We start from the raw sequence: 15400 nt of genomic DNA on the forward strand, positions 1-15400 counted from the left end.
TTTATTTTTAGAACTTAAAAGAAAGCTTTTTCTGTAGTGTTTTGTATGACTATAAAATGAACTCACAGCTGCTTGACAGGAGAAAGTCATGAAACCTGAAGGAAGCAGCAGAAAATCAGAAACTAATGTTCTGCACCAAAGAAAATGAGAAATCTTTCCATAAATATGTAGCAATCTGTATCACAGATGATATCTCAAAAAACAACCAGAACAGTTGTAGAGCCACTTAAATGCCATGCTGTATCTTCCAGCATGCTGCTTTATGCTTGGACTAATTGATCAATGTACCACCCTGTCCCGTGCTTATGTGGAAATGTTGTTCCTGTTACAAGAGGTACAAATGCTTGCAAGTTATCAATCAGCTGTGTGAGTCCTTGCATGGATGCCCATTTATCAGTCCTAGATTTTTCAGTCTTCTTAAAGCCAATATTGCAGTAGCTGTTGCACAGCCTCCATTATTCAGTGTCTTATTTTAAGTAAAAAAAAAATCCAGAAACTTTCCCCTAACACATTTTAGATTTGAAAGATGAGCACGATAGTAGTCAAGTTACCTTATGTGTTCCTTGTATACATAAATATGTAAAATAACTTCCTATGTTTATGTCATGCAGCACAAAAGAGAAGAGTATGTAAAAGCAAAAAAGGCAGCTGAAGAAGCTGAAATCCTGAAAAAGAAAGCAATTCAGAGAGAAAAGGTAAATCTGGTTACTGCAGACTTGAAGCCATATAACAGTTCATGTCTTGATGTTTGATTTTGCTGAGCTACATGGAGCCGGCTAATTAAATTAAGTGGTAGCCCTGGATGGTATTGAGGAATTAGGAAATGTAGTTGTTCTCCTCTTCGTTGCTGACCGAAGGATGCCTGCCCAGGGTTTCTGGGGGCTTGAGTGTTCCTTTGGCTCATCAGAAACTCCAGCCTTTCAGTTGCATCTATCTGGCAGAGTTAGCAGAAAAGGAGGTCAGGAGTAAATTGTGTGCAGGTTGTATGATTCACTTTGGCATGAGCTCCCTCTCTAAGATTGGATTGTAGCAGTTGGCACAAAGACCTTATAGAAATCCATAATTGCCTGTGCACATGGGAAGAATACTAGAAAATCCAGCCTGTCAGGATGGAAGAGATATCCAAATCATGGAAAGGTCAGTGTAGTCTACCTGCATTGCGATGAGAGCACCCTGAAATTCAACTGCCCCTCCAGCCCTTCTACACACAAGTGTCTTGCTAATAGGCCAGATCACTCTTCCTTCTAATATTCTCTGTACATTGACACCAATGATAGTTCACTCGAAAATTTTCTTTTATTATTTTTTCCTTTTATTAAATTTTCTTTTTATTATTATAATTGTTTTGCTTTCTCTAGTTATTCTCACAAAGCATCTCCTTCTTTGTGCTGCACAACCCTTTGTAAAAGTTCATTTCTGTCTCCTTGGTGGCAACCAAGTAGTGCTTGCTTGAGAATGCAGTGTGGAATTTAAACGAAAAATGAAAGGAGAGGGAGCATGATACTGATGTGCTCATTAACAAGGAGAGAAAGGGAGATTTCAGGTTTGCAACTTTTGTCTCCACAACAGTAAAAATGAGTTTCAGTGCAGAAACTGAATGTTGAGAGTTAATTAAAAAGTCGTCGATACTGGTTGGCGTGCAAGGGCATGCATAAACAAAAATAACTGTATTTGCTTCTAGGTGAGGGTTAGTCTGTTCCTGGTCTCTCAGTGGATAGTATTATACTTTGGGCATAAGCCTATACACAATAGCTTACAGGGACAATAAATACTATCTCCTGAAAATGTTGTTAGCTGTTACCATCTCATGTACAGCTCCAGACACAGTGATGATAGCAGTGGAAGAGAGTAGATTAATTATTTAATATATGTTGTTTGCCCGTGGGCATTGGACAAGAAAAATGTTACAAGACTGCTATAATTTCTAGTTACACCTGGAAAATATATTGATGTATCAGGTTTGTTTTCATGCTCTTTAATTTCCTTACCTTCACTCCCACAGATTATAAAATCTTTATAGATGTTGTAGATAGTAAAACCATAAGTATCTGTTTTTGCTGAAGGAGGATGCAACATTGCAGCAAACATCTTTGCCAAACAGACTAATTTGACTAAATAAACATATATCCACAAAGCAATCACACAAAACAGAGGTGTGTGAAAGGGAAGTCTTAGTTTAAATTTGTTTATTCAGATTGTCTTCCATAATAGTGATTGAGCCAATGGAGATTTCTTCTTGGAAGATGATTAGGTATTAAATATTTAACCTTTTAAGAAGGGCATGCTGAAAAGCAACTGGAAAGTGCCAATTTGGCTATCTCACCCTGTCTACAGATTAAAGGCTCCCAAGACCCGAGAATGACACGGATCCTACTGGTGCTGTACAACCAGTGTTGGGCTCTGTTTACCAAAGGAAAGGAGCTTTTTATTTGAAGTGATAGATTTGTATTCAACTGCACCTGTAGGGCATTGGCTGAGAGCATGTCTTTCTGCAAGTTCACAGGCTGTCTTTTCTTGATGGCCAGCCCTTCTTTTGCTCAAGGTTATTATTCATTCAATAAAAAACAAATTGTGTGACAGTCTGAGAGGAGATAATAGCTAGCCAGCTTTATCAGCAGGAGCCCTGGAACTTTCACAGCTGGAAAGCTTCTTTGCCAACAGACATGAATGGTGAAGCCCTACAGACTAATGTGCGATGACTAGAACGGGTGCTGATACTCAGCTCAGTTCTTTCTTGATTGTAAGGATGATGTACTGTAAGCCAGTGCTGCTTGTGAACTTAGGGTCTGTTTATGTTAGTGTTTTAATGCTGGTTTTGCAGAGAAAAGCAGCATTCATTTTCCCATTATCTTTGTGAACAAGTGAAAACTGTGAGTCTGCCAAAGCAGTACCCAAATACGAAGGTTTGCCTCACTATCTGTACGAGTCCACCTGCCTCTCTCTGTCATTCTTTAATTAACCATGGGGTTATTAGCTGCTGGAAGACCAGCTTGGCATCTACCTTGTCTCTCTCTAGCTTCCAGAGAGAGGAAAGAGTCTTCATTCTGTGCTCCAGAGGGCCACCTTGTGTGAGCAAATACTCAGGTCTCCCGTGCGCTTCAAGACAAGCAGCTTGTCCTGGGACTGTTGGGGTTTGTTCATGGGGTAACTGGGTTTGGGTATTCAAAGCTAATGATGAGTGCTCAGTGAAATAATTCAGAAAGACTTTGTAACATAAGAAGGGAATTCCCTTTTTCTGTATTTTTCTCAGATGCTGAGATGTGTGTCTCACCCACAGAAAGTGTTTAAGTAAATGAGAGGTAGTTTTTTTATTATTTTCTCCTTAGTAGTAGATGTCCAGAGTTGGTATTTTTTGTGCAGCCCTTCACATCACAGCGTTTGACCAGACTGGATCATAATTTCCTTTGTGTCTATTGGGTGAAAGGACTGTCAAAATTACCCAAAAAATAAGTAAGCAGCTTATTTTAAGCAAGCTGATACTTGGCTTCTTTTTTTCTAAACTTTTCTCATTTGTGTTGATGACTTCGGCGCAATGGATGTTTCCTGTGACTGAATTTCTGTTGCTGTTATCCTGCCTTTAACATTTCCTTTTATAGTTTAGGTCTTGACTGATTATTAGAAGATTCAAACGAATTGAAATGAAAAGGCTCACTAATTATACTGCATGCAACATTTTTTTCTCTTACATTATGTAGTAAACAGTCCTGCCATCTTTAGAAAGTGTCTTATTTAGGATAAGCTGTAATTTTGTTTTATTCTTTATCAAATCATGTGCTCTTTAATTTGACTGTATTAATCAGCATGAGTGGCCTTTTTTCAGGAATTTGTTAAAACCAGGCACTTTACAGGCCTTCTGCTAACATTTTTCAATGTGTTTACCTTCAATATCACAGCTGTTCCACTCTTGGCTTTTTGAACATGGTGCCAAATGTGGAGTGCTTTGGCAATGTCTATTGATAGATTGTCATTAGTTGGAGAATGTGCCCGTCCTGTCGCCTGTCACTTGCATGCATCCTTAAGCAGGTGTCCTAGGGTAAACTTCCAGAGTAAAAAATAGTCACACCAGCCACAAGTGTGTAATTTCAAGATGCTGGAGTTTTCTTCAGGTACCAGTCTGGTGGTAGAATAGCTGTAGGATATTCCTTTATTTTTTCATCTAGTGGGAGACAGGGTTGGTACTGAAGGTTTGTATTTATCAAAGTTAATATCATTGTTCTCTAGATGTCACTAGCTGGGAGCTAGACCACAAGAAGTCCTCTGAGATTTGGATTTTTTTGGAACTTTTTGAATTTCTCTTTTTGAACTTTCAGGAGTGTTGCAATATGATGGTGGATCCCACATCCAATGCTTTTTGAGAGGTGAAAGCATCAGCTTGTGGTATTGGGCAGTGTTGAGGAAAAGCCTGGGAGCTTTGGCTGGTATCTCAAGGGTATCAGCATCACCTTTGACAATAACACAAGCCATAGATTTCTTTTCTGCCTCTTTCCTTTCTTTTCCTGTAAACTGTGAAGCTGCACAAACGAGTGGGAGTTTTTTTGCCTAACACATCATCTGTGTCTAGGTTAGGAGCAAACAATATATCCCCTGAACACTAAAATCATCCATACTGTGTAGTGATGTTCCTTACTACAGTTTGGTTAAATTATTTCAATTGCATACGTTCTATCACTGTCTCTGCATGTCAAATGAGTGAACAGGACATCTTATTCAGAGATTCCTCTTCCTCCTTTTGTTTATTTCTCACTGCCTTTTTCCAAATAACAGCTTCTAAGTCTTTTGCCTTCCAGCAGTTTTTATCATTACACAACATAGTGGCTCTTCTCCTATCTGCAGACATCTGAAAGGATTTTTTTTTCTTAATCCTGTGCATGCAAAGGAGGAATTTGCACTTGTTTTGCAAATCTCTTTCAGACAGTCATTCTTTATCCAATTAAAAAATATGCATCCTGAAATTGCCAAAGGCAAAGTGATTGAGTAACTACCAGCAGAATTGTAATTTTTCTGAAATGCTTTTTATTGCAGGACAGAAAGAAGATTATGGAACTGGGGATTTCAGCCCTGTTCTTAACACCCCTTACCCACTTAGATGTTTCCCCTTCCTTGTTCTCCCTGTGCTCGCACAGTACCTGTGTTCAGGCACTGTTCTCTCCCTGATTTGGGGCTCAGGCCACAGGGGCCATTTTCACCTACACCCCCCTTCCCATCTCTGCAAGGTATTGTCTGAAATTTCCAGGGCACTTTGTTCAGAGCAATGCCTGGTTGCTGGGTTACTGAGCAATTACCTTTTTTCCTTTTGAGGGTGGGCAATGAGCAGAGTGACATCCGAGAATGTATTTTTCTCCACATGAGGGTTGTTGTGATCATTTCTTGGGAGCTCGTACTGGAGCATCCCCCCACCAACTTCAGTGTGGGAGTTCAAAATACAGCAGGCTGAAATCTCAGGCTGGAACTTCTAATTTGTGCTTTTCATACACTGAACTGCCTTTTAACTGCTCTTCCCACTGGACCTAACTGCATCCTGTGAGCCAAAACAAAAATTTGGCTGGCCTCCTTTCCATTGGAATTTAGTTTGAATTGCATGTTGCTGCTGTTGCAGCAAGTTCTTTAGTTTTGCTTTATTTTACTGTATTATTTACTTGAATTTGGGATTTGGGCAGTTTAGATGATACTTCCACTGGAAATTACGTGCGCTTTTATATTGAGGGACTTAAAAATTTGCGCGGTATCCAGATTTACGGACGAGTTTTATGTGTCAAGGATTTGGTTGGCTCTTGCACCAGATATGGTATCTGAGGCAGAAGAATGCTAGTTAAGTACAAATGTCTCCCACTTTCATTCATCTTAGCATGTATTCAGCTGGCCAGTACCTAACTCTCCTGCAGGTCAGCTCTGTGAGCTACATGCGTTCACATTGCTGCACTGTCAGTGCCACAGGACTGTCATCTGCTTTGGTGCAGTGGTTTGAGTCTTCTGCCTTCTTGCAAGGACCAAGGTTGCATCAGCTGCACCCCGAGATGTCCCCCAGCAGGGCTGTGACATGGTGGCTGTGAAGGCTCATAAGGCCTTTTGGGTAGATGGGTACTAGGAGCACCATGTCATTTTCTGATTTAAACAGGTCTCTTGACTAGGAGATGTTTGTTCATGAGTGAATACCTTTAAATTTAAGATTGGGTCACTTCTGTACCCAACTGCTATAGATATTTTAAAAACAAAAATATTGAAATATTGGAATTGAAATAATTGATGTTTGGTTTTGGTTTTTTGGAAACCTCGAGTATTTTTTCCTGGTTTTAATGCTCTAGGCAGAGAGACTTGAAGTTAAAAAAAGACAAGAAGAAATGCAAAGAAGAGAGATGTTTCTTGAAGATCAAAAGTAGTAAGTAAAATTTGAAACCTATTACCTAAAATTCCTTATCTACTTGTCCTTTTGTTTTGTTTGTTTGGGTTTTTAATTATTATTTAATATTATCTTATTTGTTTGCATTTTTTCCCTGGTTTGGGGCTCAGGAAGGATTTAGCTTCTGTTGCTATTTTTTTCAATTTTTGACTTGAAACTTGCCATTTCAAGAAAATGGGCACAAACTGGACCACGGGAGGTTCCTACTGAACACTTCTTTTACTCTGAGAGTGGCTGAACATGAGCACAGGTTACCCAGGCAGGTTGTGGATTCTCCATCTTTGAACATATTCAGAAGTTCTGGGTAGCTGTCTCAAGATGGCCCCATTTGAGCAGAGAGTAGGACAAGATGACATCCAGCAACCTCAATGATTTTAGGATTCTGTGAAATAATCAAGCCTCCTCTACACCTTATTCTATCAGAAATTTTGTCCTGTACACTTCTCTTAGCTTCCTAAAACATATACTTTGAAATGAAAGTTGAGAATTATAAAATGACTTTGTGCTTTTGTTCTCTGTGAATCAATATGCAATTATTCAATCCAAGACTAATTATCAAAAAAAAAAAAAAATCCAAATTACATTTCCACCCATTTATTTTGTTGATTAGTAAAGAAGTTTAATCCACATGTAAATAATGAGGGCTTCCTCTATTTAGCATAGTCCTTCTTAAATGTGGAGATATGTTGTAAAGACCTATTTCCCAAGAATACCTACTTAATATCAGATTTAGATACTGCCTAAGTCCTGATATAATTAATTCCACTGGCAGTGAATTCCTGCCTTGCCCATTCACTCCACCCCATTTATTTAACTGATCCAAACTGATTCTATCACATAATTAACACACAATGCTGTTTAGTCATCTTTACCTTTTTTATCTTTGGCTTCTGAAATTACTCACCTGTGTTCTTAGCCTGATTGATTGCTTTTTCCTCCTCTGTGACCTTTAAAGAAGTCACTTCTGTCCCATGCTAGTGGCTCCAGTTCCTTCATCATTTGCCCAGACTCTGTTCTCTGAGGTACAGACATTTTTTAGTGCTTTGTCACTGACTCCAGCTTTTCTTGTATTTTTCCTTTTGTTTCTTCCCATTTGGCTTTAGGCATAGCTCTTTCCCTTAATATGTTGCCAGTATTTGTCTCTAGATATTGGTGTTTGGCTTGCTGTTTATTCTGTTGTGGATGCCTACTCACAGATACCTTGATTCCTAAGGAATTCCGAAGACTGTACAACTTTAGATCTCTGCCTGTTTCTGACAGACTAGACCCTTTGATTCTCTTTGAGCCTAAAGCAACAGCAGACACATCAGATCTTTGCAGTGCAAGGTCCTCAGTTATGGGTCTTGCTTTTCCTCAGGGGATTGTCAGGGTTCTTGTCTTCTCATTTAATCTGATTTTTTATCTTAAGGCATATGCTGTTATGAATGACACATATCTCTTCCCTTCTTTCCCCTTCCCTGCCTGTTCCTTTTTTTTTGCTTAGGGTGAAATGAATTCTGCTGTTGAGTGCTCTTTTCCATTAAAAGTAAATTTGGTTTTGCAAAAGCAGGCCCAACATGCCCAACCTTCTGAAACATAGGAAAACAGGAAACAGCCACAAGTGAAAAATTCCTTTACCAAAAGGGTGGCCAAGCATCAAAACAGGCAGCCCAGGGAAGTGGTTGAGTGACCATCCCTGGTGGTATTTAAAAACACCTACTCAGGGAATGGTTGCTTAGGGAAATGGTTGAGTGCTGGACTTGGCAGTGCTGCGTTAGTGGCTGGTTTTGATGATCCTAGAGATCTTTTCAGCACAAATGATTCCATGTGGGCAGCCAGGCAGTCCCAGGTAGTGCAGGAGCTCTGGCTGCCTGGGCACTTCCTGGCAGCCATCCTGCCCACTGATTAAGGAAAACCTTGTGAGCATTCAGCTGGCATCATCTCTGATGCCACTGAAAGTGAAAACGGACTCATCACTACAGTGTCTCAAGCTCCATTGCTTGAGTTTAACTGTCAGAACATTGTTTGTATGTACTATATATTGAACATACACTAGGAGGGCCCTGTAGATCCTTCACCTGGAGGAAGTGAGCTGAAAACCTACCTCCAGTGAATGCAATTTTGGTAAAGCAAAGCCCTTGCATGTTGCAGTGTTAAGGAAATTTTCCTGTCAGACATTTCAGGAGCCACTCTGTCAGTCACTCCACCTGAGCTGGGACTGAGGCCCCTTTGCAGCCATACGCCCCACACTCACACCCCCACACCACATTCAAACCAGGTTTCTCTCCCAGTTCAACCCCAGGTTTCCCACTGCAGACTCTCAGACACCAAGATACTGAAAATAATTTAGTCATAGTGCAATAACTAAATAATAAAATAGCAGCTTGAGCTGGTGCTTCCAAAGAGGCACCCTAAACAAAGGAACCCCTGGGCTTTTATCCCTTCCCAGTCTAAGCACAGGGGAGCCTGGGGGTTGTTGTTCCTGTAGTTTTTCCCACTGTCCATTCCCCTGGCCAAGTGGCAGGTCCCCAGTCCCTTTGTTATGCAAAGGGTTGGCAGTTCATGGCCCTTTGCCTGGGACTCAGGCTCCAGCCCCCAGGGCTCAGCCGGCAGCTGGACACAGAGCTAGCTGTGCAGAATGTATTCCTCTGCAGACACAGTGACACTACTGCTTTCCCTGGCCTGAAGGAATCCTCTGGTGGGCACAGGAAGAGGAGGGTGTACCACTGGAGGTTGTTGAGCACACATTGCTAAGAGATGTTGGCATTAAGGAGCCCAGCATCCAAGAGTAATCAAAAGCAGTGTGACATTTCAGATTCTGTGAAGTAACTCCATTGAAGTACTGCTGGTTATTAGTGATATGTTCACATAGAAGTGCTTGGTATTTAGAGATGTGCTTTTGCCTGCCATGCAAAAATGAGTGACTCATTACTTCCCTCCTTTAAGGCCCTTAGTCTAGAGGCAAAGAGAACAAATATGAGGTTGTGCCCCTTTCCTCACTGTCTCTGCTAGGGTATTTTGATCTCCTCTGCTTGCTGGGAATGGAGGAAAGGAAGGTCATGTGCTGCATATAAAGCAGTGACCTGTGCAAAGTCATGGCCTATAGAGCCATTTCAAAAGATAAGCTCCCTTGTTAGTCTGTCCTCTGTAAGATCTGTAGCTGCAACATCACAATTTTCCTGAGGAGATCAATGCCTACCAGCAGTCTCATTAACTGGGAAACCTTTTAAAATTGATCACCACCTCCAGCTGTATCAGCCTCCAAGGGGTACAGCCCAATCAGTACCTCTCCTGCATGAAGTGCCGCTTCTATTTGATAAGGAAAGGCACTTAAGATTCTCATGTCATTAACATGCTCTGACAATAAAGTATGATGCTGCCCAGAATTTTGTTTTTCTGATTAAATTCCTGTCAATAAACAAGAACTTCCCACTGAAATCCCCTTTCAAAGCATATAACACTAAGTGAGTGCTAAAAAGAAAGATTGTCTGTAACCTTTTGTGCTGTCTACAGAATATAGTTATTTCCCATCCCTTGAAAGCCTTGATAGCTTCTTTGTGTGCAACAGGTCCTTGAAAGTCAGCTGTAGCTGTTACCACAGTTGCTTAAATATGTGTTTGTGTCTTGTGAGAATGTAGTCTAGACAGGCATGCAGACTGCCATGGAAAAGTCTGCAAGCCTCACAATTTTGGGATCAGCCCCTCCTCTGACCCTGGTGGACTCAGGCTTTGTTCAGCGACTAAAACAGAAAAAACTCACAAGGTGTCTCCTGAAATAGCTATGTATTAAAAATCTTAAGAGCACACAGGAGCAGACTTTGGGGTGGAGAAGTTGCTAAATAGCATGGTTACTGTAGGTTGTACTAACAGAAGAGAAGCACGAGAGATTTGGTGGTGACAGTGTTGCTGTGGTTCTGTCCCTGCAGATACCAGATTTAAAAAATGGGGAGTTGACTTTTTACCAGAAACTACTTATACGTGAAATTGACTCGTTCCTTCTGAGTCAGGGTAACCTGGATGTGTTTTGTATTATTGGCCTGATTGTCTTTCTGTCAGAGTGCATTAGAAGGTAATGGAGGCTCCCGTAGTCTGTACTTTGCAATTGCTAATCCATGGGAGGGAACAACTAAGTGCACATCTTTCCTAAAGGACAGAAGGAACAGAACTTTTCAGGACATTCCCTCTTTAGTTAGCAGACCACATTTGTCATTTAAACCATAATGAGGATGGATATGTAATGACTGGCTGTTTCAGAGGCTTGCTGTGCAGGCTGTGTGGATCTGTGTCTGAGCAGTAGGATGTCTTACCATGCTGTTTTGGCCCAGATCTCTAGTTAGATGCTTTTATTAAATTTGTATTCGACTTCCCAGAAATTGTAGTGTTGGATGGGGTCCACTGTTTTTCTAATAGTCATCTACACTGTTTTTCTAACAGCTGTCTACCTATTTATTTAATGGAAAAAGTAGTCTAAAAAATAGGGTTACTTTCTAATACTACTTTGCTACATATTCATGCCTCTGTTTTTGTGAAGGTTGTATTTCTGTAAAAATTCCTGGCACGGCTGTACTGGGGTACATGTGCGCACTCAATATATTCTGCTCAGAATTTGGAGCTGGAAACAGAATTTGCCAGAGTGTCTCTCAGTGCATATTCCAAACACAATGCAGGAGGTTCACCAAACCAAGCTGATATACACTTGCCTGCCAAAGCAGCTTTCTCAAAAGTCATAAAATGCAGGAGAATAAAACCTGAATCAAAACAGAATTTTTATTTATTTATCAATTTTTACAGGATAAATGCTAGTGTCCTTGCCAGTTTTCAGTCCCCTGTGATGTGTGGTTCAAACAGCAGGCTGGCAACAAATTTTCCCCACAGAAGTGCAAGTGTAAACCTGACCAGACTTTTAATACAGGTTGCTAAAGAGAATGAAAGAGGGCTCGCACAAAAAGCATTTGCAGCCTTGAGAATCCTTTGTTTGCTTCTTTTTGCCACAATTGTCTTCATTTTGTTCATTTGCTCCTGATTATTTTAAGCATTGTCAATTATTTAGCTAACAGGCAGAAAACTAGGCTTTTATAGACATCCAAAGGGGCTCTCTTGAGTGTAATAATGAAAGCAGTTTATTGAACGCCTGTGAGGTTGCCTTCTAATTGTGCGCATTAATCTGCCCATGCAAGCTGGCTGAAAATATAGAAGCAGATTGCACATGCAGATGGAGCACACAGAATGGAATGCAATAGACTTATACAAAACTGCATTTTCCTTAAAACTGGATTTATGCTTATTACTTCAGATAATAAATGAAGCTTACATCTAAAATAACATCCAGGGATACTGGATGACTTGGTGGGAGGAACGAATAGCCAAGCTGTGTTATTTCATCCAGTCAGGGAAACAAAAAAAGCAGGTGGGTTGTGAGGATAGATTAGTTTTGAGTGTGGGTAGAAAATGATGAAAATAATTCTGCTGAGAAAGTTGCTTTTTATTTTTCTTTAAACAACCTATTTTTATACTTTCTTGAATTCTTATACCTAAGATGAACTAGTGCCACTTTTTTTGTTCTTATCCTCAAACTCAGGAACAGATGCTCAAGAGCTTGCAGACAAGAAGTCCTCCTAGCCAAAGACAGCAGTGTTTGATAACTATCATTAGGTTTGTCCAAGTCATCTGTACTATGATCTTGCATTAGTGCCAGTGAAGTCTGTGAATACTGTATTAAGCTTGGTATGTGGCTACTGAGAGGATTTCTGTTGGAGAATAGGTGGACTAAATATCTAGAGAATGGCCTTTCTTCGTAGTAAGGGGCATTGCAGAAGAGCCATCAACATCATACATGAATTTTATGTGTTAACAATTTCATGTAATTTTTTTACCATATAGCCTCTGACAAAAGGTGAGTCCCCCACCTCACACACCATACACACCTCCAGTGTGTGTGGAGTGAGCACACACTCCAGAAATGAGCATTAATTCACGCTGGTAATTTCGGGCATGGCTGATGTTTGTTTATTATTCTTACCCAAAAAGTGGACTCTGTCCAGCAGCTCAGGATAAGAATTGAGGTACAGGAGAACCATCATCCCTGTGGAGTTGAAGGCATGTTTGTTGCTGAAAAAGAGAAATGCTTTTACTACCTTGTCCCTTATCATGGGACAGCTGTGGGAAACAGGGCAGTTATTTATAACCTTCTGAATTTATTTAAACTGAGTAAACTGGCTGTGGTACACCTCTGCAAAGAGGAGGGGATGTGAGAGGAAGCAAGTGTAACTGTGTACTAGCAAAAGCCGTGTAGCTTTGGTGAGATTATTTTCACAAACAGTGTTATTGGCCCCCCAGCTTCATTCCCACTTTACCAAATTATTTTCAGAAGCAAAAGTCCCAACTACACCTCCCTTTGGAGTCTCTTTCTCCATCTTCCATCCAAGAAAGTGTTGGAGAGCCTCTCCTATTTTAACATTTGGTTTTGTCAGGCCAGTGGCCTCAGTACCAGCCAGCCTGCCTTGTGGGTGACAGCAAATGCCTGACCAAGATGCACATGGCAATGCACAAGGCAAAGCTCTCACTGGGGACGGAGCAAGGGCATCAGTGAAAACACACCCACCATGGACCTTGCTGAAATGAAGGGCAGCATTTCTTCTGGGTAAGCCTTTGCAGGGTTATGCAACTGATCTTAATTTCTGCAAAAGTTGAGGAAGTTGTTATGCTTAGCCAATTAAGTATGTTGGAGTGAGAAGAAGTTGTAGCTATAATTGCTGGTGCTGCAAAAAGATGTCTTGAATTAAATTTGGGGTTGAGTTTTTGTTGTTGGATTGTTTTTCTTTTCAGAGAGGGCGAGTCCTGCTATTTTTAAAAAATTATCATGAAAATTCTGGGTAGATGTGTGAAACTAGCATTATATATGCAGTATGCCTGCTTCTTAGTTTTCTAGATAAATTGGAAGAAAATGGTGAAGAGTCACTTCAGCATTGCTTACAGACAATTAATTTGGAAGCTTATGAGTCCAAGTGATTCAGCATTAAATGCTTCTTCTGTGATCTTAGTGGCTACTCAAGTTGTCTACTTTTTGCAATGACTATGATGATTTACCTGCTTTAGATGATTTACCTAATCTTTATTTTGATTTTTTTATTACTATTTTGAATGCTCTTAGCATTCTTGAGGATGTTCATTAGAGCAGAATTGTAGTGGTGGAGATCCTGCAGCTGGAGAAAACAAGAAGTTCATGAGCTGTCTTGTTTTCAGCAGTAGTAAGAATTGGCCATTATATTTTGCAAATTGTCAAGAGAAATAAATAGATTTGTGATACATACAAAAGTATTGTGATGCCTTTTTTTTTTCCAAATATACTGGCATAAAAGCCAGTATATTTTTTTGGTATACTGGCATTTCAATATCCATCAATTAAAGCAAAAGAATTAACTGCCACTGGTTCCATTGGGGAGAACTAATGAAGATTACAAGAACCATTTTAATTAATGCATTTTTAATGTTAGTCTATAAAACAGACTTAAAGCTGAGAACTTTATTTGTAGGCAGAAAAATTATTTTCTTTCTGTCTTTGTTCTGAGAGGAATACAGTCTCAAATGAAAAGCTCAGCAAGTGGTGCTGTGTGACTCCTGGATGGAGGAAAATTCTGGGTCCCTGAGTACATGTCCTCATTCATGTCTCTAAGGATGAATCCTTTTCAAGACTTTTGTTACCCTTGTGGATGTGACAGTAGTTAAAAGCAATAGACACACAAAATTGAAGACCTTATTCTGCAGAGGAATTTAGACCTTAGATCTTGCAACAAGATCATTGTGGGTCTTCAGATCTTTCACATTTGCATTCTGGAGTCAATTGTGGAGTTGTCTGCTTCTCAGCTGTCAGGGCTGGTGATCCTGTTGGATCATGTGAACTCCTACACAGGCCAGAGGAACCTTAGCCCACTCTGGCTTTTATAACCATCCCCTCATCTCACCCTGGTAGGAATGTGGGCAGCATTTAGTCCCAAACAGGAAGAAATGCCTGTGGGCTCATAAAGAGCTTGTGAGTGCAGGCTGCATGAATTACACCTTTCTCAGTGGAACACCTAGCAAATTCATGGTTCTGCACTTTATACGTACTTGTTGAGCTTCAAATAAAGGGTTTTGCATAGCAGCTTTTTTTTTTTTTAAGGCCTCTGCCTGAAGAGTAGCTGTGGGATGTAAAGCTGTATATCCGAGGACCCACAGAGAGCATCTGCAACATGGACTGATTTCCACTGGTCCTCACCAGCCCCTTCTAGCATGTTACTCAATGTCCCTGGCAACAGAGTTAGTATTTTCCCCTGACAGCTCTTTAGAGTTATTCAGACATCAAATCCAGTATTGTGCTTCATTCCCCCACTTCTGTATCTGTACTGATAAATTTAACACTGTCAATCACTGTCATTTCTGAGGCCAACAGGCCTGAGAGTGCCTGCTTGCATTGCTAGAAAACTTCTTTACCTCCCAAAATGTTGTGGTAGCATCTAAAATGCCTGTTGGGAACTGCAGTTGATATTCATTCCTGGAGAGAACCCAGGAGTTATTTGCAAAAGTGCTGTTTGGGACAGGTCAAAACTATTTCAGGAATAGTTACCACACTGTAGATGCTGAGTTGCCATGCTAAGAGTAGTGCTTGGTGCTATTAAGCACACCAGTATGGAAGGAAACTGTTTTAATTAGCAGAGAAAAAGATTCTTTCCCCAGTGTTGTAATGGAAGACAAAATACCCTCATAAGATCACTCCAGCTTGACCAGAGAGTCAGTGGTTCTCTTCAGACTGATGCTTAGGGGTAGTCAGAACTCAGGCTAGCAGCCTGTTAGGAGGGTGCCTTCTGGGTTAGTCTAAATCTTGTATCTCCTTTTGCCTAGCTGTGTTTGGAGGGTATCAAGATTCTCCTGTATTCAAGTAAATTTCTTCATCTCATGCTCTTCTTTTCTTAATGTTACTAAGTTTAGAGGAACACATTTTAGCATTTTTGATTTGCCCTTGAAGTTTTAGCGAGTGAATGAGATGTTG

The 15400-nt window shown here is 40.4% G+C and overlaps 1 protein-coding gene across 2 annotated transcripts in view; it reads left to right on the plus strand.

Moving 5' to 3' along the window:
* Nucleotides 1-15400, plus strand: part of EPSTI1 (epithelial stromal interaction 1) — a 49967-nt gene that overhangs the window by 17153 nt on the left and 17414 nt on the right. For both annotated transcript variants that reach the window (XM_071448312.1, XM_071448313.1), the window contains exons 5-6: nt 612-695; nt 6303-6376. In XM_071448312.1, the coding sequence (XP_071304413.1) occupies nt 612-695; nt 6303-6376 (158 nt within the window). The remainder of the gene's footprint in view (nt 1-611; nt 696-6302; nt 6377-15400) is intronic.

Source organism: Agelaius tricolor, unplaced genomic scaffold (assembly GCF_023055355.1).
Source record: "Agelaius tricolor isolate 1412-34295 unplaced genomic scaffold, bAgeTri1.0.p SCAF_26, whole genome shotgun sequence".
Taxonomy (NCBI): Eukaryota; Metazoa; Chordata; class Aves; order Passeriformes; family Icteridae; genus Agelaius; species Agelaius tricolor.